General features: G+C 41.8%; 2 protein-coding genes across 9 annotated transcripts in view; one reads left to right on the top strand and one right to left on the bottom strand.

Annotated features, from left to right (window-relative positions):
* Positions 1–3,563: 3,563 nt before the first annotated feature.
* On the bottom strand, positions 3,564–13,675 carry LOC147584752 (uncharacterized). Its single transcript, XM_086711638.1, has 2 exons — positions 12,649–13,675; positions 3,564–4,286 (listed from the first exon to the last, which is right to left on the bottom strand). Exons 1-2 carry the CDS (start codon positions 12,913–12,915, stop codon positions 4,245–4,247), a joined length of 309 nt encoding a protein of 102 aa, XP_086567764.1. The 5' UTR covers positions 12,916–13,675; the 3' UTR covers positions 3,564–4,244.
* The window catches only part of ENOX1 (ecto-NOX disulfide-thiol exchanger 1), a 585,762-nt gene continuing 572,934 nt past the window's right edge, over positions 12,115–24,942 (top strand). For 3 of the 8 annotated variants that reach the window (XM_086711629.1, XM_086711617.1, XM_086711626.1), the window contains exon 1: positions 12,119–12,885. The gene's annotated coding sequence lies outside the window, so the exon portion shown is untranslated. Of the gene's footprint in view, positions 12,886–24,942 lie in introns of all 8 variants that reach the window. The other 5 variants (XM_086711581.1, XM_086711571.1, XM_086711591.1 and 2 more) reach the window with 4 other exon arrangements.

Here is a 24,942-nt window from a genome sequence, read left to right as displayed (position 1 = left end):
TGGATAAGGCATTTAACCTCTTAGTCTCACTTTCTGCCTTCATACAAGGAGGCTAACAGTAAAGCTGCCCTCTCTAGCTTCCTCACAATGTCGGTGTGATAGACAAACGAGATAATCGATATGAGAATGCTTTGAAAATTGTAGAGTACCCATTTTATTTTCACCTTTCTATGCACAGAAATAATAATTTCCACCTATTCACCTCACATGGATGCTGTCGCTTCTTGGCATTTATTGAACAACAATGCTCTCTCTCTGATTTACAAATAGAATTAGACAGAGTTCCTGCCCTGTGATTTTAAACTAGGCAGACATGCATGATAAAAAGGTGCGAAAACATTCAAGATAGACAATGTTGTGTGATGATCATTAATGTGTTTATAAAGGGCCAATGTGGTTCTTAGATGGAAAAATGCTATCAGCGTTTTTCATAGTCCTTGGGATATTTGCTTACAGCAAAAATATAATCCCAATAATATAAACCAAGAGGAAAGGTACGGGAGGATTGAAAAGAAATAAAGTTGTTTTAAAAGAAGGGGAGGGGCACCTGGGAGGCTCAGTCGGTTAAGCGTCTGACTTCAGCTCAGGTCACGATCTCACGGTCTGTGAGTTCGAGCCCCGCGTCAGGCTCTGTGCTGACAGCTCAGAGCGTGGAGACTCCTTCGGATTCTGTGTCTCCCTCTCTCTCTACCCCTCCCCCACTCATGCTCTGTCTCTGTCTCAAAAATAAATAAACATTAAAAAAAATTTTTTTTAAAAGAAGGGGATAAATAACATCATGTACTGAACACCTTACTACATGCTTTGTACCAGGCTGAGTCTTAGATGAGTGAATCACTGGTGTGAGATGAACGAACAGCATCTCACTTTGCAAATGCATTCTTTATTTTGCTCTAGAAACTATGCCAAGTAAATTAGTTCATGGTTGACTGTGTTACTATATTTAGCTTTGAAAATATTAATATTTTAAAATAGTAACAACTGTAGTAATACCCTCCAAATGTTTTAGCATTTATACGATGCCTTAGATTTTACAAAATTTTTATGTGAAAAATTCAATTTAATCTTCATAATAGCTTTGGGAGATGAGCATTACCATTTTCTCTAATTTAGAGATGAAAATACTGAGCAGGAGCTGGTAAAATAATTTACTCAAAGTAAGACAGTAAGTGGGAGACGCATGGCTTGAACCCAGGCTTTCTGACACAAGGATATATTTTCCATCTTCACTCCTCATAAATAAATCAACAGTCTACAACAAAGCACCATCATAACAGGCTAGGAAAAGAAAGACCTGGAAAATAAATTAAAAAGCAAATTCAAAGCATGGATTGAATTTGGAAGCATCGTCCCTTGTACCCCTCATCTTATTCCACTTGTAGAATTTATAAGTCAATTGCACTGGTTTCCAGAGTGATGCAGTCATTAGAAGAATTCTGTGAAATGGTAGTTCTGGGCAAACACTGCCTTCTTAAGGAATGTCAATTAAACCGTGAAGGTTTAAATTTTTTTTTAACGTTTATTTATTTTTGAGAGAAAGAGACAGAGCATGAGTGGGAGAGGGGCAGAGAGAGAGGGAGACGCAGAATGGGAAGCAGGCTCCAGGCTCTGAGCTGTCAGCAAAAAGCCCAACTCGGGGCTCAAACTCACGAGTGGTGAGTTCGTGACCTGAGCTGAAGTTGGACACTTAACCGGCTGAGTCACCTAGGCGCCCAAACTGTGAAGGTGTGATTGTGATTATGGTTTTGCATACCTATAGTACATATTTCTTTCATATATTTAAGATGCCCAAAAAAAGAGCCTTGATGGGAGATTTACCAAAACATTTAAAGCATTTATTTTATTTGCATCCAGCTATAAGTAGTAATGTATAACATGGAATCTGAAAAGAGAGTAAAAATGGCTTTGAAAAATATAAGACAAACCCAAAGTCATAATTGACATTTCCACTGTAAGAATGAAACAAGGTTCTAGTTAACTGTATTAATGACAAAGCTTATACGAGTAAAACACATACACATTCACATAATTATGCATGGTTGTTAGCAAGACGTTAATGATTCCCTGGAAATTCTAACAGTCTTCTAGTCCAAGAACAGATTACTACATGGCAGTTAAAGTAAAAGACAACAACTACTACATTAACTCTTGGGGTAGGGTCTTAGTTCAGGCTATTACAGAATAACACTGACTGGGTGGCTAAAACAACCAACATTTATTTCTTGCAGTTCTGATGGCTAGTCAGTCCAAGATCAGGGTGCTGGCTGATTCTAGGGTTGGTGAAGCCTCTCTTCCTAGCTTGCAGGTGACCATCTCTTCCATATACCCTCATAAAGTGGAAAGCAAGCTTTTGTATTTCTTCTTGTAAGGACATTAATCCCTTTCTTGAAGGGTCCACCCTCATGACCTTATTAGATGTGTCCTCCCAAAAGTCCCACATCCTAATACCAATAACGTCATTTTAGGGGATAGGAGTTCAACATGGGAATTTGGGGGGGACACATTCCATCCATAGCAGGTAGACTGGCATATCATATTCCCTCTCTCCCCACCCTCCTACAATAAAAACAAGATCTTTAACACGAGATCTTTTACCAAGTAAGAACAAAATCTTGTTTCTTCTCGCCCAGACTACTGTCTCCATTCTAGAAATCTAAAATGGAGATTCTCTCACTAAAACAGCGGCTAAAGTCCAACTGCTATTTATTTTCATTTTTCCTTCTATAATTGTCATGGAATAAAACCATTAAAATGTATCACAATAACATCTTGGTCTGGCTTTTCCTATTCTACAGTATCAGAGAATCATCTGAGTAAAAGAGTACTTGAGGGGTGCATGAGTGGTCAGTCAGTTAAATGACGGACTCTTGATTTCAGCTCAGGTCATGATCTTGTGGTTTGGGAGTTCAAGCCCCACATGGGGCTCTGTGCTGACAGTGTGAAGTCTGCTTGGGATTCTCTATCTCCCTCTCTCTCTGTCCCTCCTCTGCTCACATACTCTATCTTTCGAAATAAATAAACATTAAAAACAAAGAGTACTTGATTGATCACTAATGTCTGGATTTAGTAAGTACTGTATATAAACACTTTTATTTAGACTTGTTTACAAAGAGCTTCATATGGACATATATAAAAGGACAATTCCACTGTCTTTCTTAACTCAATTTGTATAGAATCACTTTATCAGGAAACTCTTCTTCATACTTTGATTATAAATCCCTTATATGCCCCAGATTAAGAAATATAAATATACACATGTTCCATGTGAAAACTCTTGGAGTGTCTTAAATATGAAAAAGAAATTCAGTTCATTTATTTCCAAAAACTTGTGATTTTTTTTTTTTTTAATTTTTTTTTCAACGTTTTTTATTTATTTTTTTTGGGACAGAGAGAGACAGAGCATGAACAGGGGAGGGGCAGAGAGAGAGGGAGACACAGAATCAGAAACAGGCTCCAGGCTCCGAGCCATCAGCCCAGAGCCTGACGCGGGGCTCGAACTCACGGACCGCGAGATCGTGACCTGGCTGAAGTCGGACGCTTAACCGACTGCGCCACCCAGGCGCCCCAAAACTTGTGATTTTTATGATAGGAAGCACTGAATGTTTCAGGCTGGATCACATAGGATGTAACCCTTAATGAAACCTTCATGGTTTGGGGCTTGGTCCACAGTTTTGCAGTTTCAAAAAACGGAGTAGTGGTCTGGCCCTGAGGAACGGATTCGTACTAGCTGAAATCACAAGAAACTGATTCCTTTCAGGGTGAATATGTGATATGATGTGAAGGGTGAGCAGAGTTGATCAGGAAGGAGCAAGGTCAGATGTATGCCTTTCTGCTTGGGATGCTCTTTTACAGATGTCAGTGTATCCGAAAAACTGAATTCCAATAAATACTTTATGTATTCAGAATACAGTCTAGACATGGGAAGTAAGTAAAGCGAGACTATTTGTATTGAAAAATAGATGTTCCCAAGTCTGTGAAATGGAATTCTCTTTGGAGCGGAGGAGAAGCTATGATCAGTTGCACTGATAGAAACTAGAACGGATAACTGACATTTTGAAGAAATGTAGAGAAAACAGACACGTGAACTCAAAAGTCCATTTGGTGGTGGAGGAAGGTATGCTGGTCAGGGTTCTGCAGAGAAGGAGAACCAATATCTATATTTAAAGAGATTTATTGTAAGGAATTGGCTCACATGATGATGGAGGCTGAGAAGTCCCACGATCCGCTGTGTGTAAGCTGGAGACCTAGGCAAGCCAGTGGTGTAGTTCTGGTTGGAGTTCAAAGTCCTGGGAATCAGGAGAACCAATGGTGTCAGAGGGAACAAATTCTCCCTTCTGCCTTTTAGTTCTATTTGGGTCCTCAACAGATGGGATGATGCCCACCCACTTTGGGGAGGACAATCTGCTTTCCTCTACTGATTCAAATGCTAATCTCATCCAGAAACACTCTCATAGACACATCCAGAAATAATGTTTAGCCAAATATCTGGGCACCCTATGGTCCTGTCAAGTTGACACATAAAATTAACCATCAAAGAAAGTAAACTCTATATGCCCTTAGTATCCCCCAGGGGCAGGTCAACATTAGGAAATGCTTAGTGTTGTCTCATTGATCATCACAAAATGTTTTAACAGTTAGGTATTAAACTACCCCTATTTTCAGATGAAGAAACTGAGGCCTAGAGAGGTTAAGAAACATACCCAAGTTTACTCAGAGAGTGACATACCTGTGACTGAAATCTAGCTTAATCTGATCTTAAATTGCCTATTTTTATTTTTCTATGCTAACTATAAAAAATATTCTAGTGATTCTAATTTGTGAAGTTTAGGTTAAAGGATATAAAACATACCATATTTTAGCAGAAAGTAAATTAAAATTATTGTTGCATTTATTTCAATTTTTCTTAGTTCCTCTGGTCAAATGCTTTTATTATAATAATTCAAAGGCTGGTTTTTGAGAATAGAGTCAAACAAATTTAAAGTGCATAGCATCCATCTCTTGGAGCTTCAACCAAGCCGTGTATCACATACGAGGATCATTTCATGGCTACTCAACTCTCAAGGACTTGGTTCTGGAGCACTGGCCTCATCCTGTCTCCCAGTCTCAGATTTTCTGTTTCTGCCCTCACCTTACCTTTCAGATTTAATGGTGTGAACATGGCATCTTATGACATCTGGCACAGGAAAGAATCAAGGTAAGTAATCATGTGCAATAAGGGAATACGTTTCTAGTTGCTGAAACTCTCTCATTTGCTAAATTTGATGGCTCTCTCCTTTGATTAATGTCAGACACATGCTATCAATTCTTGGAAACTTTTTAATACATATTGTTATTCCCTGTATACAATTTCTAAGATTATAGCTTGTCTCATATGTTGCATTTTATTATCTCATTATTTTCTTTTATGAGTTGTACATACAATGTTGTAACTTATTTACTTAAAACTTTCGTAATTCACAATGTAGGGCATATATTTCTCAGAGAACTATATGTAATTAATCTCACCTCATTTTCTTTTTTTCTTTCCTTCTGTCAGTTCTTTAGCGCTCGTTTTAAGAGCGGTGGCAGAGGGCCTGGTCTCTTGGATTTGTAGGGGGACAGATTGGGTTGTGGTTGTTTTACTTTGGGAACCTGTAGCCTTCTGTACAACTAGCGAACCAGCAAAATTATAAACAAACATTGTTATATGTTTCATTAATAATGATAGCTTCTGGGTAAAATAGTGAACATGCTCAATTGCGAAAGTTGGAGATTCTACTGGAATTATCGCTGGCATTTGCATTGCGAAGGACTGTTTATAGATTCCTAAAAGCAAAATAAAACAAACTTCCCAAATTTTGCCTGCAGCAATTGACATAAAACATGAACTCAAATAATTCACCACTACACAGACCTTCGGTTGAACCAGTAGATGGTCACTCCAATGCACACTCTGGTTACTTATTGAAATCAAGAATCTTTTTTGCTCCATCAGGGAATGCAGTACCAGATCCAAGGTCAGAGCTGGACCTCATCTTGGGGGTGGAGGCTAAGTAATGCAAAGCACCCACAGAATGGCCAGAGGCCAAGGAGCAGGGCTTGTGACTCCAGATCACGTCAGCTCAAGGTGAGACTAAGTTTTTAAAGGGTCATTAAAAAGGACTCATTGTTAGAAGTGTTGAAAGTGGGGAAATAGGAAGGGAGGTTTTCTTTTTAAAAAATTTTTTTTTAATGTTTATTTTTGAGACAGAGAGAGACAGAGTATGAGTAGGGAAGGGGCAGAGAGAGAGGGAGACACAGAATCTGAAGCAGGCTCCAGGCTCTGAGCTGTTAGCACAGAGCCCTACATGGGGCTCAAACCCAAGAATGGTGAGATCATGACCTGAGCTGAAGTCAGTCAGAAGCTCAACCGACTGAGCCACCCAGGCACCCCAGGAAGGGAAGTTTTCAAAGATGATTGGCTAAAATCCTGTTTAAGCTGCGTGATGAACAAAGGGCCCATCTTGGAAGAAAAGTGTATGAAAGGAAAAAACAAAACAGAACAAAACTGTTGAACTTTTTTTGTGAACCGTTTTTACTAAAATGCTAGTATGCATTTAAATGGCTGCACATTGACTTGAATCACTTTTTAAAGAATGAATCTATGCAAATAAAATGTCTAGAAGGATATATACCAGAACAGTAATGGTGATTGGTCCCTGAGAGGTGATGTAACAGCAATTTTTTCTTCCTTATACATTCTGCATTGCCTTTTTTTTTTTTTTTTTTTAACCCAACGAACACATATACCACTTTCACAGTTAAGGGGAGGGGGCAGAAAACAGTGAACTATTCTTGATTTAAAAAATTACTATGGGTATTAATTTTTAAAATAAATGTTCACATAGGCAAGTTAGCAGGGCAAACCATCACTGGGAAAGGAGAATCTGTGTGACTGAAAAAAACAGAGACTAATTAAAAACAAATGAACACAAAAGCTTGGGTTTTGCAATAGCAGTAGAATTTATAGAATTACAGCACCTCTAGAATTATGGAACCCACAATATCCTGCATGTGTCTGTTTCTGCCAACTTTTGGTTGTCTGTGGTTTTCCTAAAATATCCTTGGAAGGGACTCCCAGGAATCATCAAATCATTCAACATTATTTGAGTTATCTTCTAACAAAAACCTCCAAAATTTCCGCAGGAGCCTCCCATTCACGTACGTGCTCCAATATTCTGCCACATACATTTTTTAAAAAATTATTATTTAGATCCAAGATTTCACAGAGTTACTTAGCTCCTACGATGTGAGGGATCCTTTCTCACATTATTTCATGTAATTGTCTTAACCAATGAGTCAGTTATTATTATCCGCATTACACAGGAGGGCCACCTGATGCTTCGAAAGTGAGTTGCCCCGGGTCTCACAGTAAGCTGTCGGCCAGAACAGGATTGAACTTAGATCTTATGACTTGGTGCCCAGTACTATTTTTATATGATGCTAAGACGCCGGAAAAGTAAAAAGATATGATTGATGTTCCTGCTTTCCCCACATGAAAGCCTCTGGGGTCCTTGGGGAGGCAGGCTATGTAAAATGTTCAACACGTGGATGGTTGGGCTTTCCACAGTTCTAATTTTGTGACTGGCTTTCTGTCTGTGCCACTGTATAAGTGGGAGGGGAATTCATGGTAACACTCTAACTACTGGAAACTTCTTGTTTCCTTATGTTGCTGCTTTTGTACTCTTCATAATTCCGTCATGAATTAAGTGAAGGAGTTGCAGTTTTAAAAATTATGTTAACCAAAAGTAATTCTGTGTCAGCAAGCCAAAAGAAACCGCGAAGACAAAAATTAAGAAGTTTTAAGGAGAGTCCTTAGTAAAATATTATGTTAATAGTATGTTATGTTAAATAATAAATATTATAATATTTATTTTATATTTATATTCTATTCATTTATAATTTGAAATAAAATATTATGTAAAATTCTCCAAGAATAGACTGCTGGGTCTCTGTAGATCTAGACTTTTCAAAATGCATGGGTACCCCCCTAATTCTTTGATCAATGGAAATATTAGCTCTAATATATCCTAATCAATTCCACTTTGCCCAGGGATCCTGTGATAGATAATCCATAGCTGCCATTGCCAACATAGTCCATTTTTTCTTGCCAGCAATTTTATTCTTATCTCTAATCTAAAATTCAGAATACAGCAATAAACTAGCTTTTTACATTATACATCATGCAATAGTCTAAGTGATTATTACTAGGGGTGTGTGAATATAAAAACATGCATTTAGACATAGGTCGCTAATAACCAATTTTCAACGGAATGGTTTAACAATTGGTTTAAAAAGTTGTATTAGTTAATTCAAATTGAGGCTAGTTGTATCTGGTCAAGTGCTAAAGTATGCTTATGTTAGCTTTTTTGTTCCTAAGAATAATGATAGCTAGATGATAGGCTCTTTAAAGGCAGAAACAGATTGCACTTTATACTTTTTGGTAAAAACCACAGCATAAGGAACAGAATTAATTATGAAGTAGGTACTCAATAAATACTTGCTTGGTTTCCTGATTTGTTTATGCGTCTTTTTGGTGTTGACAATCAACTAAATTATCAGGTTAAAAATAGAAATGAGGATATTAGTAAATCTACCAATTCATCTCTCTATAGCTGTAAATCTCAATGTGCAAAGGACGTATGTTAGGGATTCCTTACCTCAGCTTCAGAGTGGATTCCCTTAACTCCTGAAATTTTACTCAAATATGTTTTACATCTTCAGGGGAGCCTGGGTGGCTCAGTCAGTTGAGCGTCCAATTTTGGCTCAGGTCATGATCTCATGGTTCACGGGTTCCTGAGTTTGAGCCCCATGAGAGCACAGAGCCGATTTAGGATTCTCTGTCTCCCTCTCTCTCTGCCCCTCCGCCACCCACTCCCTCAAAAATAATCATTAAAAAAATAAAAAAAAATTGTTTTTACATCTTCCTATGTTCACTTTCCTGAGGAGAGGATACATAGCTTTCTTCAGCTTCCAGGAAATCCATAACTCTATCAGAAACTATTAAAAATGGGTGTTATTTAATATATTCACCTGTACCATAAATGTCACCACTGATGATGACAGAAACCTATCTACTTTTGCTTGGAATAAAGTATAACTTTTTTTTCCTCTGGTTTTTGACTTTCTTAAAGATCTTTATTCAGAATTAAGCACCGTAAGTAGTACCTGGAATAAAGCAACGTATAAAAGCACGGATGCAAACAGGATAGCTCCTGTCTTCTCCTTGTTCCCGAGTGACACTCTGTACCAAAGTGGCACTCTGAGTCCAGGTGCAGGTCAAGGTTGGTTTTTTGGGTTTTTTTTTTTTTTTTTAATCATATAAAGTTCTAATGGACTAAGTGATCTGGGACCTGATTATGGGGGGAAATTACCTGTCTCCTTATGCATGCTCACAACCATTTAAAATCAACAGCAGCACTTCAACTAACGGTTCCTGCCACCTCACTTCAGAGAATGTGAGGCCATATGCTCCCAGCAGCAGAAGTTGACTTTAGAATCCATGATACATCTCACACCCAAAATTTATGAGTTTAGAGGTAGAAAGCTTTTTCTTTCTTTTTTTTAATCTAGACCGACAGAATAGATTAGTTAGTTGTGGTCAAATCAGGTTAAAGTGTTTCTCTACCTACTCCACCTTTCCCCAGTACTATGTTCTTAAGAAAGTTAATGTTTGACTAGTGTATTGCATTGTTGCAAATTGAAAAAAGCAGTTACTGTTAAGGAGCATGCCCTTTTTAGGAAGAAAAATAGGACCTTTATGATTATGCTATTGATTCAGTTCTACTTATGATAACATATAACAGTGAATCTCTCAGCAGCACATTTTATTATTATGTAGTGTTTAAGTAGCGTGAGGGCCTATGGTTTATGGCATTTTGATCCTGGCTGTCCCTCCAAACTTTTATCTTTAAGTGGGTCATAAACACTATATATCTTATGTTGTTATCTTTTCTGTTGTTTATCTTTTAAGTGAACATAAATTAAGATTGCTATAAGCCTACATTCTTATTTAAAAAAATTTTTTTAATGTTTATTTATTTTTGAGAGAGAGGGAGAGACAGAGCATGAGCTGGGGGGGGGGGGGGGGGGGCTGGGCAGAGAGAGGGAGACACAGAATCCGAAGCAAGCTCCAGGTTCTGAGCTGTCAGCACAGAGCCTGACACGGGGCTCGAACTCACAAACTCACAAACCGTGAGATCATGACCTGAGCCAAAGTCGCACACTCAGCCGACTAAGCCACCCAGGCGCTCCCATTACTATTTTTAAATGTTGGCTTCTTCTCAATGCATTTATTTTTACAAAGAGAAGACTGCCCCCTTTGGTGGTCATCAGAGAAGTTAAAACTTGGTTACATTCTGCATCCCAAGACAAGCACTTGGGAAGCCTAAAGGCATCTCTCTAAGGAAAACAAAGCTTTAAAATTATTTTGCAAGACTTTGACTCATACCTATTTTAGGTTGGCTGTCAGGAACCCATTTGGGGTGTCAAGAGTTTTTCTGCTCCTCCTGTAAGTTCCAGAGCTTCCTTTCAAGTAGAAGTTTTAAACATATAGGTGTTCTACATAACATAAAAGCACCTGGTTTCTTAAGAAGACTGTAAACTGAGGGACAGAGAAGAAGTTACTTAAAAGGACCCCCACTAGAGAACACACTGGCAGCACCCAAATAAATCCATTTTAATTGTCACTTTATTTCAACTACATTTTAAAGCTGTGATATGAGTGGAGAGGGAAGCAGCTCATACAAGAGCCTGAGTTCAAAGAAATTGAAATTTAGCGTGGAATGTAAAACTGAGGGCTGTTACTTCTAAGAGGATGGTTGTGGAAATACCAAGGGTGAAGGACGTGGGTTTGGTGCTACAGCAGAAATAGTCTGGGGTGACCTTGCATTGGTCAGTGTCCATGAAGTAATGCTCTTTATAAGAGAAAAGCTTGTACCCGACAAGCTAGTAGAAATGTGCATTTCTCTTAAAAGTTTTTATTTTTTTTCCTGTCCTTCTGTTCTAGAAGGGACATTATAAATTGCTAATGAACAGTGACTTTCACATTTTAAGAGATTAGATTCCCCCAGGACTAAAATAAAGTGTGCTTTAGCCCTCTTACACACAGGATATCCCATTGGGTTCCCTGCAGAGTGCTCTCTTCTTGCACCCTTTGGTAAGGCTGCACAATGGGTCACTATTGTCTGTAGTCTTTTTTTACATTGGGTCTCTGGCAGCCAGAGGGGAAAATAGTCACACACAGGGAAATGGTGCAAGTTAAAATCAAGTAAGCCTAGTGGGGTGGTAATGACTTTCCCATCATCCAAGTCTTTGCCTTCAGGATATGTGAAGCTAAAAAACAATGTCACTCATTCAACGTTTATAGAAAACACACAATGTACGAGGTACTGTGCGAAGTACTGGAGGGCATGCGAAAGTATGCAAAACACAATCCCTGCGTGGAAGAATCCCGCCAGGAAGGGTATTTTCAAGTATTACTCAGACCTTATGATCCTTCAAGAAATTCTTGGGTGAATAAAATTGCACTTCCAATTTAAAATAAGCAAGAACTGGAAAAGCAAGAAATGGAAAAGACGCTATGTCTTTTAGGAAGAAGGTATGTAAATGTGTCTAAAATTTTTATTTCTAAGGTATACACAACGTGGCTTGGATGAATGAAGGAGTATGGGAGTTAAGAGGCCAAGAGCGGCGCCAGGCTGGCCACAAGGGCCCCTTCTTGGCCGAGCCTGACTTCAAAAAGGCGCTGCTCTGATCCTGCACAGTTAGCTGAATCCGAACAAAGAGGCGACCGGCACTTTTACCTGGGAAGTGGATTAACTTTGAGGAAAAGTGGCCTCCGAGGAGGAAAAGAGGCAGCAATTCTACCTGGAGTAAGAAGCGCCTTCCCTTCCCCCCGGACCGTGCAAGCTCACCTCCCTCCCGACTGACCTCACCCTTGCTCCCCGCCCCGCATCCCTCCACTGGCGAGGCGGTGGGCCGCGCTCGGTGGGGTTCCACCGCCCACTCCACGCCCGCCGCGCTTGCACACGCCGACTCCCGCCGGTAGTCGGCCACGTGCGCCCGGGTCTCCGATCGGCCCACTAAGGGGCCGAGCGCCTCCAAGGTGGCAGTGGCGACCGTGGTGTCCCGATTTCTGTCCCTCCGCGCTTAGCCGAGAAGTCCGGACAGCGGCGGCGGTGGCGGGAGAGAGCGACTCGGCCCCTCCCTAGAGGGGGCCGCGCGACCGAGGGCTACGGGCACCGCCTCTGCTGCATCCGTGGCTGCGCGCTCCGCTCGGCTCAGACCCGCTCGGATCCGGAGCCCGCGCGCGGCGCTGCCTTCCCTTCCCCCTCTGCCGCCGCCCCGCGGGCAGCTCCCCCCGGCGAGACGCACGTTCGATCCTCCTTCGCCGGATTTACGGATTTCCGGGGACAAAGAATTTTGCCTCAGTCCCTACCAGCATCTTTTGGCCTCTCCCCCCCTCTCCTCGCGACTCCCCCACCCCGTGGGCGCGCGCGCGCGCGCACACACACACACACACACACACACTCACACACACTCACACTCGCAGGCGCGCGTGCGCACGCCCGCGCGCCCCGAGCCGCGGAGTCTCCAGCAGATCCCACTCTCTCGGGCGCCGCTACTCACACAGGCTTCCAGTCGCCACGGGGCGTCCTCTGTCTGCGGCAGCAGCGGCGGAGGCAGCACAGGGAACCGCAGCTGCAGCCGGGCCGCGTCTTGCAGCTTCGTGTCCGGGACGGAGTCCGGGAGAAGCGGACGAGGAGGACGACGAGGCGAGGAGGAGCCGCGCCGCGCCCAGCGCCCGGCTCCCGGCTCCCGGCTCCGCGCGGCGGGCTGCCCCCGCTCCCGGTATCGCGGATCCAGGTAAGCAAGCAGCTCCGGGGCCCGCAGCATCCCTGGGGTGTCCGGGCTCGGTGCCGGGATTCCCCGGTCCCGCCCCCGCCATGGCCCCGGGACGGAGGCTTGGAGGGGAGTGGGCTCCCGGGAGGGGGAGGGGAATAGAGCTAGAGGTGAGGCTGGTGGGGAGGGGTACGTGGAAGCGTGGAGGCTTCCGCGCAGCCCCCCGCGCCTTTCCCCGCTCTACACCAGCTCCAGCCCTGTCACTTTTGCGAGCCTGGAGGTGCCCGGCGCTCCAGACAGCTGTGTCCTGCTCTCCCCGCCGCCGCCAGCCCGTGTTGGCTCTGGGCTCCGAGCCCGCCGCGCGCTTCCCACCTCCCCTGCACCTTGGACAGCGCACCCAGCCGCCCGCCGCCCCCTGCACGGCACCCGGGACGGAGCCCTGCTCGCGCAGCCCTCCCGCTACCCTCTTCTTGTCAGGTTGTCACCCTCTCGCCCTGCACCACTTGTCCTCTCTGTCTTGGCGGACTCCGCTGTGGTGCGGGCCGGAAACTTTACTCCCCTTTTCGTCTGCGCTAGGTACTGTTGTTATTTTGTGACTGTCCCCTTACACGGGGAACCCGGACACCTTGGACGTGTCTTCTTCGGCGGGAGCAGGTCCTGGCCCGCCGAGTCGAAGGCAAAAGAGGCACTGGGCAGCTGGACTCGGTGGCTGCCAGGGTGCAGAGTCCGCGCCTCAGGTCCTGGACGCCTGCCGCCTCTCCGCCTCCCTGCCTCTCTGGACTCGACACGTGCGCGCCTCCCACGGACGCGGCCCCTCCCCGACCACCCCACGTCCTCCCCCTGCACGGCCACGGCCACCCCATAGGTTGGACACCCGGAGTTCGCGGGTCCTGATTGGCTGAAGGCGTAACCCCGCCTCCTTCCCGGAGGGGGTGGTTCTGGAGTGTTGTGGTTGTCATCCCGCGGCGCGCACATGGGGAAAGTGGGGTCGACAGGTGGGGAAGCCCGGGTGGGTAGGATCCCCGTGTCCCACCCTTCTCCTTCCGAATACACTCCTCTTCTCCTTTTCTCTCAACATTTTGCTCCTGTAAGTAAAAAAACAAAACAAAAAAACAAAAACAAAAACTGGCTTGAAACCCTACTTTTATCAGTATTGCATTTGTTTGGTGGTAGAGATTTGGAAAGCATATCTAGAAGAATGAGGGAAACAAATGCATGTGGGGACGGTTCGTGGCAGACTGGGCTGCAGTTTGAGTCCAGTAGTTTGGAGAAAGTAATGGGTGGCTAAGAGATCTGAAGATGGAGAAAGTGGGAGGAAAATTGTTTCTTGGATAAAGGAAGACGAAGGTGGGTGAACTTGGGAAGCTAAGGGGAAAAAAAAAAACAACTGGGTCATTTATGGGGTGACATGTGAAGGAGAAACCCATACGGGCACTCCCGGGAGGCGAGTGGGTTCTGCTGAAGAAGGCTCCGTTCCAGAAACGGGTAATTTTCGATAATATTTAGTTCATTATTAGCACACTTTGTTTCTGTTTTGCTGGCGTTGTCCTTTTGATAGGAGACTTTATAGTAATGATGTCAAGCCATGTAATGGATTTTGCTTATTCCCGTTTTGTTGTAATATATAGATTTCCAAGTGGCAATGAATTTCAAAAAGTGAACTTAAAAGCTCCTTTAGAGGGATGCACTAAATAGTTAAGGCAAAGTGCTTTTGAAATATTGTGAAGGAAGACGGATGAGCATTGCATAAAATCCAAAGATTGTTCTGGCGTTATTTAGGTCCTTTGCAGCAATACACACACACACACACACACACACACACACACACACACACACACACACACACATATATGTATAAATTATGTATAAATGATACTGATTTCTCTTTATTTCAAAACGTGATTGCCTCTAGCATTTTCAAGCTTTGATTCCTTCAGGCCGTTTTGATGTTGTGTCTGTACATCTAAGAATATTGTAATTCTTATCTTTAGAAGCCTTGTCAATGCAAAACAAACAGCAACTGATGCAAGTTAATGTTGACAACTTTATATTGAGTACACTGTGTGTTATTTTATTTGCAAGCTAGTGAAATATGCAAGAGTAACATAGCATGACTGCTATTCCCCAGGGACCCATATCAAAACAAAGTGGGGAATCACATGAGGCTATTCCAAGGAGAACAGTTCAATTATTTTAAAAATGAATGTGTTTTAAGATTCTTGGGTGTAAGCAGCAACAGTATTTTCCCATTTCAATTATTATCTTTGTACGCAGTGGTAGCACATAAAAACTCAGTAAGTCCTACAGCATGTTAAATATGTTAGGTAATTCCAAAGTAGATAGATAGTGAAGGTTTTCCTTTTGATATTATTTGTATATAAGTAGACAAAATTGATTTTATGATTGTAGGACTTTGTATGGAAGGGACAGATTTGATACATCTGGCAAACTGGAAATTATTGCTATTGTTGAAAAAATAGGTCTTACTATGTTTTTGTATCTCTAGGTCATACTTTGATTTGCCTTCAAGGGATTTAGATTCTAGTTTTTGGCCTATCAAAGTTAGATGGCTTTTGAGGTAGGTAGAAGATGAATGTATATAGTCGCACATATGTATATCTGCAAAATATATGTATGTATAGACCCACACAGCTATATATGTATACACGTCATTTTGGGGTACATTCAGTGTATTTATTTATATATGTGTTATTGTCATTCTTAAATTTTTTCTCATTTCTTCTTGTCCAAAAGGTGGCCCTGTTTTAAACTGTAGAAAGCATTATTACCAGTAGAATTGGCCAATAGATCATGGAAACAGACAATAGTATTTTGTTGCTTGGCAACCACCTACTGTGAATGAAAAACAAAGCAGTGACAGCTGCTTCCACATCCTGATACCCATACTGTAGCTCAAGCATTGAAGCCCTCCAAGTGAGACAGATCTAAGTTTCATTTGAGTCAGGTGAAGCTCTTTCTTTTGGGGGATGTTTTTAAAAAGAGTATTTACATTTTTTTGTCATAAGAATTACATTGTTACTGTGGGATGAAATGAAGCATCTAATTTCGGTTGCCCTCTTAATCCTAGCATAAACTGAAAGATGCAAGATAGGGTGACTTGTTTAGACCCTTCTCATTCTTCCCTTTGTAGTCGTCAGACACTGTAAGCACATTTTCTGCTGCTGTCAGATGCTTTTGGGGTTTTACAAAAACTTGAGTTCTCCGTGACACCTAAATAGATAGCTGGATTTCACTGCTAGCAGGGAATTAGAGATTTGTGCTCTGGCCTCATTCTTTAATTTCATGGGACACTGAGGCACAGTGAGGTCATGTGACTTGACCCTGGTGACAGAACCATCTCTAGAATGTCTTCCCTTGGGTCACATTTGGAAAGTTTCCCCCATTTCCTCCCTGGAATTATTCTTGTCCTTTAGTTACATAAAGTTTATAAAAAAAGATTTTTATCCTAATAAAGATACTTAGAAAATACAGCAATATTTGGGAGTACAAATTCAGTATTGACACCAGGCTAGATTATGGTGTTAGAGGCATTGTATATCATGTGTTCTCCCTTCAATATAAAAAGTCCTAGGACTCCTGTCTTTTTCCCCCCAAGTGGGGAAGCCCCATCCCTTGCTTTGGTAATTGTTTATACTTTTGGACAATCTTTAATGATCTATTATTCTCTGAGTGAATTTTAAACAGGGATGAGATTGAAGATTGTGTTGGTCAGCTTGTATACCAGCGAGAGTTTAAACATTACAGCTAATTAATCACTCGTTCTGGTCTTCTGTCTGCAACGTGGTGGAAATACTGTTGGTGTAGTGATTTGGGCTCTTTAAAGTACATGGGGCAGACTGTGTCGCTACATAATATTCATTTCAGTCTTTTATCAAAGCTCTCTTGCCAAAGATGCTACCTGAAGCGTGTTGGTGGAGGACAAGTCGGGTATCTGTGGGAGATGTAATCGTGCCAATTGTTTCTTAACTCTAAGATGATAATGAATAAATTACTGGGTGGCAAACTTGGATCACAGATGCATCATTAGGCATTTCTTCTAAACTTAGGAAATGTATTGCCTGTGTGATACATTTTGAGGTTCCTTATGCTATTTTAAAGAATCTGTATTTCATTGTTTATTATTTATGTCAAAGATAGGCATTTAACTTTAATGTAACAATTGCAGTAGAAAAACTTGAAGTGGTCTGGTTGGAGAAACAATAAAGTGACAGTATTAAGTACCATTGAAGAACCATTTTCACCAGAAAAGCATGCACTTTAGCAGATTTATAGGGGGGAATAAATTGATTTAGAGCATGTTTAACCTAGTTTTGGAAGCCTGCTATTAACTTGTTCTAGCTAGGAGAATTTTCAAGCAGAATAATAATTTGGCAGATTCAAGTGAACTTCACTGAATTTTTAAAACTATTTTCCACAGTCTGGTTATAGTTTGTCCAGGGCAAGTACTTGTTTCAGATCCTCTAGGATTAATAGAAATTTCAAGATTGCTATTATTATTTTTTAAAATTTCTGAGCCATTTTTCTTTGCAAGGTGGGATGTTAAATATTCTGTCATTCATGCATTTAATTTAACTCACTGGAATTTTGATGTTTAACTTCCCTATCCTATCTTCAAGTACAAGATAATGTGTGTGTATGTGAATGTGCAAACACACAATACTTACATTTCCCCCCTTTTGTTGTTTTCATCCTTGTAGTAGAACACTAAAAGACTTGATTTATGGTTTTTTTTTCATACAGTAAAGAGAAACTTTAAACAAAAGATATTTATGTTTTCAATTTCCTTATGTCTGTTTCCGCTATTATAACATGTAAACTCTCACCCACACCAATAGGATGATTGCTAAAAACAAGCATATATATGTGTATATGTGTATATATATACATATATATGTATACGTATATATACGTATATATACATATATGTATATATGTATGTATATATACGTATATATGTATATATGTATATATACGTATATATAGGCAGCATCCCATTTGTTACCCTCCAAGCTAGCCAAGAAAGCATATTTTCTTATTTTTAGACAGACATATCCTTCCACACACATACCTACATAGACATTGAGTTTAAGGTCCTATAGACTCTTCTAAGAGTGGACAGGAATAGTGTGTTTATTGGGAGCGCTGTGCATGGTAATGCTGGTATATTTAGTAAAGTGTATATATTCAGATTTTCAGAAATATAGTAGCATAGGAAGAATTTCATTGAATTATTCCCTTTGTAAGATTTTCAAATTATGCTGAGAACATAACCCACAACCTTACGACAGTTCCCAGTACCTACAATAGAGCCTGGCATGTAGTAGACACACAGTACCTATTTTGTGGAATATTCACCTGCCCTCCTTTTGTATATATAATGTTGCAAACACTTCAGTCGGTGTCTGCATGAATAGTATAAGTTGAGAAGATGGAGAAGAAATTACCGTAGTTTTCTAATTGTTTCTGGCACTATATTAAAAAAATAACTTAGCCAGTGAGATATTGTGGGATATACTTCTTGTCAGTGTAGAAAGTTATACCAGGAGTATTGATTTTTCACAAATACAGCCATCCTAAGTACAGAATAGCTCTTTAATAGCCCACAGCAGCAGAACAAAGGTTATGGCAGCTAGTCCAAAGGAATACTTTATTTAGTTGGAGCTAGAGGGTGAGGTTTGCTAGCCCCAGTGTAATTATCCAGACTGGAATGTGGCCAAGGGGCTGTGGTTAACATCCCAAACAGTGGGAAAAAAGCCATGGATGAGGTCTTTAGTGACTGTGAGTGGCCAGACCTCTGCTATGGTCTCATTTGCAAGAGAGCACTTTTAGTAGCTTAAAAACCACAACAACTGTTTTTGCACTTAAGGGATTGAGCCCAGAGTTACCATTCTAGATCCCAGGTACCAAATTTCTGGTCATTGGATGAAGTCATAATCCCAAGAGTTCAGTGACATTGAAATAAGTCTCTCTTCTTTGTCCTGTGCCATCCTTGTGAAGTAGGTGGAGAGTGATAGTGTCTCTGGGGACAACCATGGCAGGATCACAAGATAGGTAAAGTTTAACATGCTTCCAATTAGTCTCAAACATCCTTCAGCTTTCCACCACTACCCAGCTGTTTATCTCCCTTGTAGGGCTTAATTAATAGTTTCGTATCAGCAAAGCTCCAGCAGACTGCTTCCTGAGTTCCCTTTTTCTGTGAGAGAATTAGTCCTGCTATGTTTTTAAAAAACACCTCTCCCATGGCCAACCTCGGGTCACTCCAGGTTGGGGAGAGGGAGCTACCACATCTGTTGACCACGGCCAAGTCATGTCCCCTCTTTGCCCATCTCTATCAAGACTCCCTTTTGGGGGAAAAATGTGTTAAGGTGTATACTGTTAAAAGGCTGTAATACTTTCCTGGAGAGATTCCTGAGTATGTTGCATACATTGGGTTCTAAATATAATTATGTAATATAACATATATATTAATATAATTATGTGTTTAGTTTCACTAGTAGAATTGTACCTACTATTTTGATGCATAGGGAAGGTAGTTTTGTCCAGGGAACACTTAAATAATATCGTATTATTTTCTTTTAGGATTATTTCTTTAACAAAGATTTATTGAGCATTTACTGCATGAATGGTGCAGTATTTGGCCCTGGGTATCATAAAGATTCTTAAGGCACAGTTCTTGCTCATAGATGAGAATATGCTGTTTGCAGGGAAGTGCACAAATGTGACTTTAAAGGTGACTATGCAGGAGGATCAGTAGGTCTGGAGAGCAGGACGGCAGACACACAATGGCGGACCTAGTGAAACCCATACAAGATTTTGAGCTTCATGATATTAGTTTCACAATCTGCCTCTTGAACACAATTCCGTGCAATTCCTGCTATACTACTGATTCCTGGGTCCCACCCCAGACCCACTGTACCAAAATCTTCAGGGACATGGCCTGTTGGAGCAGACATGGTCAGTGTCATACTTATTTGCCCAAATGCCCACTGCTCCAGTTCATGTCTGCAGAATGCTTCTGCAAGTACCTCTTGTTCTCTACGCGGAGGCTTTTTCTCCCACATGTAGGGCAGCGTGGTTGGGCAGTGAAGTTAATGGCCTCAGGACTGGACCTAGGCCAATGACAGAAGGGAGCTGGGAGGTAATACACTAGCATCTTGGACTTTCTGGTGTGATAACTGACACACGTTCCACACTGTGTCCCCAAATTGCCTAGTGAAACTGAACCTCAGTTGCCCATAATGGCAATCTGTTAGATATCTGTGCTTTGTTGACTGTCTCTCTTTCCTCTACCAGTGCTTCTAGGATCCTCTGCTAAATAAATAACTTGTACTTCCATTCTGTCTCAAGATCTGTTTCTGGAGGATCCCAACATAAGATGCTGAAGAATCTGCTTTATTTAATTTTATTTTTTATTAATGCCCCCACTGGTTTTTATAAAGAGGCAAATTTGGGAGACTTGGTCTCAGGTGATGATGGAGAGCCACTGAAGGATTAAGACGTAGGCATTGTCATTTTTCATTTGCTTCTTAGCAAGATCATGCTCGCAGGTGTGTGGCAAGTGGATTCATGGAGGAAGAGTCAGGAGCCTGGAGATCAGTTAGGAGGTGGCATTGCCCAGGCAAGCAATGGTCAGCACCAAAGTGAAGGTGGCAACTGTGGGGATGGAGGTGGGGGAAGGATGCAGGATGGGTTGTGATGGAAAGCTGTCTGGAAAAGTCAACAGGACATGGAGGCCTGCATGTGTGTGGTCACCTAGCTGACTGCCGTTCCAAACATGAGATTTTAATCCTCTCTCTGCCATGCATCGTGGCCCTGCTTTGTGCATTAAGCTCAGCACCCCTGAAGGGCTGAGACTCCTGTGCCTTGCCTGTAATCTTGGTCAGACTTTCTAGAGTTAAGGAGCACAAGTCTGGGAATAAATAAAAGAAGACAAGAAGATAAATTGAAGAATATAAATAATTCACTACTAGATCATTAAAGGAAGAAAGTTATATTTTACAGGAAGGATTTGTGGAGTTACAGACAAGGAGAGTTGCAGAGATGCCTGTGACGCACGTCCTTTTTCTGATGAATAGTGATTCCCACCCTCCCCCCACCCCCGTACTCTTGACTAAGAGGAGATTTTCATCCACCATCAGTTTCTGGAAGTCCTAGCCTGTACTTAGGTCTATTGTTTTTCCTGCTTCTCTGAGACCCTGTATTTTAGCTAAGTGAATGAGTGGTAGCTGGGGTTGGGGCTGGTTCTTTTCTCTTGCTCTGTCAAAATGCCAGGCTTTTCGTTGCAGTTTCCCCTGCCAGCTCTTAGGCCGCCAACTCCCAAAGGAGACCAAAGGGTACAGAGGAGGGCAGGAGAAGGGAAGAGCAAATCTGTAAAAAGAGCTCTTCTGAATTAAATGCTTAACCATGAAATGAACAGGTTAAAGCTTGTTAGTTGATATGAAATAAAAGGAGGCAGCCTTCTAATTGTCCCATGTACAAATACTTACATTCTGGCTCTGTCTGTAGTCAGATATGCCAAGGCTGAATCGTCAAACAAGAGCAAATTCACACCATCACCTTTCTGCAAAAGTAGCCTTGAGCCGATGACACGGAGAAGACTGCATTATAAGAAGCTGTAGAATGGGTCAGCAGAGAGCTTATTGGGCCTTGCTTAACAGGCAGAACAGAGTCAAGGCAGTGGCAATATGGGGCATGTGAGCGTAAGGAGTCTGGAGAGACTGTGTTCAACACAATTCAAGGAGAGCAGCCTTAGAATATTATGAACGTATTTATGATATTTTTAAATTAAACTTTATTCGGACATCGCTGTAGATTCCCATGCAGTTACAAGAAATAACCCAGAGAGATTCTGCGTACACTCTGCTCATTTCCCCCCAATGATAATATCTGGCAAACCTATAGCACAATATCATAACCAGGATATTGATTGATAGAGTCCGTCATATCTTCTTCATATTTCCCCAGTTTTACTTGTAATCATTTGGGTATATGTGCCAGGTTTTTTCTATTCAGTACTCAGGGGATATTTTTTTACTTTTCAAGGAGTCTTTTTCATTCTAAAATTTTGAAAAAAATTCACTTGTTGGACTTGTGCTGGCTTAGCTGTAACTGAAGAAAGGGTAATGTAGAATAGATTCCTTAACCCCCTTTCAAGTCTGGGATTCTGCAGATTGGAATCAAGGGCCACCTAACATGGCAGGAAGGTCAGTAGGCCATGGTATAGCTTCCACTTTATTACTAGGTAACCACTTTATTACTGGAGCCTTTCTATGGCAATACACAAACCTTTTAAAAGTATGTCTATTGCAAAAGAAGCTTCCTTATTAAATCCTATTGTAACTCATCTTTCTTGTACCAGAGTTTCTGTCCTTTCCTTCTGGCATTCCTTGCCCTCCCCTTTTCCTCTTTGTGTCGGAGGGGGCGCACCCCTTCAGGTTGTGCTCCTAGATTCCTGAGTCAGCTGGCCTGCTGTCTTCAGCCTGTGGGAGGCACTGGGAAGAGAGGGCAGGGAGAAGGGCAAGACCAAGGCATTTTTTTCTTTTCTCTAGCTTTGTGCAGCATCCCTGGCAGTGAGACTCCCTCCTCTGTAGCACCACTCGTGCTTGACACACTGGCTCTGGTGCTAGCTGCTCACAAGTGACCTTGGCCCATGGACCCCAGAGACATACCCTCCTGCCATTGTCTCTTCAGCCTTGGGGAGGTAGCAGCCTCCTGCTCTTGCTGATCTCTGGATTGCCTCGCTATCCTGTTAGGCTCTCTGCTCCACCATCACCTGAGTAACCAAGTCCCTATATTAAATTTCCTTTGTAAAAAATGCTTGAAGAGATTTCTGTTTTCCTAGTTAGATATTCTGCAGTTCCTCAAAGCATGGAAATGGTATAAATCTGAAGAGGTTTTCTGTTTCTGACATTCTGGCGTATTCCAAGGGAAAAATCTTGCGAACTCTAGTCAGGGCAGAATTTGTAACTTGTAATCTCACCTCTCCCACCTAGAATCCCAGTCTCTTGACTGATTATTCACCTGCTTCCAGTCTTTGGTTTTCCAACCTGATTTCCCTTTGTCTAATATATTTGGTAATTTTGCAGCCTCCCCTAGTGTCTTTGTTATTTTGTCCTTGGGCCGCTCTTTTACTAATCTTCCCTATCTTATTTTCTGCTAGCGGTTCTTACTGACCTCATCTCCATGTGTAATACCCTTATGCCCATGTTAACATATTGGTCTCATGACTCGCTCCTGAATGTTCTTTGGTTTATGGGGCATACATCTGCTACATTAGGATTTGGTTTTGCTGTCACTTCACTTTCTTGCATGAGGATGCTGTTTATTTGTATTACAGGGGTCCTCCGCCTCTTCTCCTATAAAAGTAGGAGTATGTGACTCTATAACAAAAACAATGGTAAGAATTTGAATAAGAATGTCTTTGTCAGAAGGTAATAGGACTCCGTAGAATCTTCAGGTATAAAGCATATTTAGAAGCCATGTCATTGAAAGCAAAGCTGGGAACCACCATGATGGCCACACATACTACCTTAAGGAAGGGATATGAAAGAGAAACAGTATGCTTAGGGAAGGTGTTGGGATGGTAAGGTTGACCACTCAGGTTCCTCCCCCGGTTGGAGAGCAGTCTTATTGGTTGCTACCATATTGGTCTCATAGTTGGTCACATTGAGCAACTTCGTCTTTTCTCCAGGCGGGTCCCCAGGTGAGCACAGGGAACTGGGAGTTGGAGCAAGGAAAATGCTTTCAAGCTATCTCCAACTAAGATGTGTAAAAGGTCACACAAATAATCCAGTTGTAGGTGCCCCATCTTCCAAGGCCAGGAATAGTACCCTTAGGCACTGCAGCACACACGGGGGATACTCTTTAAATGGATAGCCATGCAAACCACTACTGGGACTGTGGATTAGAGTCGGGGAAAATCCAAAGCTTTGGCTGAAGAAGAATTTAAATATTGAAAAGTAGCCTGTGGCATGAGCTCTGGATGTGTTCAGGTCCTGATGTTCTTCTGTCCTTGTGGTGGACACAGGGCTGGGGAGTGTTTTGCAGCTAGTGCACACAGTTATGAACAGATGGATCTCTTTGGAAGCTGGAAGGCCACTTGCTTGCCTCTGCTCTCCATAATGATCAGAAGTGGTGAGCGTTGGGCAGGAGAATTGTAGATTAGGCGGCTCTGGGCAAGCTGACAATGGAAAAGAAATAAGCTTATTTTAAATGGGCATAAGCTTTGAAGGCAAGTAATAAAGACATATTTCAGCCTCATGGACAAATTAGGGTTCTAGTTAATACAAGTGCAAGATCGGAAAAAAATAAATCACTTGCTCATCTCTAATCGCTAAAGAACAGTTTGTTTAGTAACAAAGTACCAATCATGCCTGCTCTTATGCGAGTTTCTCCTCTATTTCTCTTTTTTCCTACATCTCTCAGAACTGGTTGAGTTCAGGGTCCTTTTTCCCCTGGGAGTGCTCTATACAGTTTTATTCTGGAAAGTGGAGCCTATGTGAGAGCCGCCAACAGTTTCCCAAGACATCCTTCTGAATCCTGGTCTTTTACCCACCTCGGTTCCATCTTTCTGTAAATATATAATCCCTGTTTCTTTCCTCATTACTCAGTAATGTGCTGTGGCATGAGGAGAGAGTTTTTAAATGGAATTTTCTTGGGCATTAGGAACTTCAATCTATCAAGAAGCACAAAGCAGTCACTGTAGAAGTGAGAGTTGTTTTCTGTGCATTGGTTGTGCACTCTATTATGTTGAGTTGGCCCTGAGTAGTCTCTGATTTTTCTCATCTAGTTATTAAAAGAATAATGTTGGTAGATATATATTTAAATCTCACATAATATTGTGGCCTAGCTTGGTACTCATTCTGTAGTAAAGATTTAATGTTTTTGGAGGAAAGCATGCTGCATATTCCTTCTGCCCAATGAATAGGCACTTATTGTGCCAAGTTCATGCTAGGTGCTGGAAATACAGCAGTGAACAAAAATGATCACTGTTCCTGTCCTTCTGGGAGCCCCCAGTTTACCGGAAAGGACATTAAGTAACCCCCAAATAATTCTGTAATT

This window comes from Puma concolor, chromosome A1 (genome assembly GCF_028749965.1).
Source record: "Puma concolor isolate L17-30 chromosome A1, mPumCon1.1.hap2, whole genome shotgun sequence".
In the NCBI taxonomy this organism is placed as follows: domain Eukaryota; kingdom Metazoa; phylum Chordata; class Mammalia; order Carnivora; family Felidae; genus Puma; species Puma concolor.
This window is presented reverse-complemented; position numbering and strand designations above follow the sequence as displayed.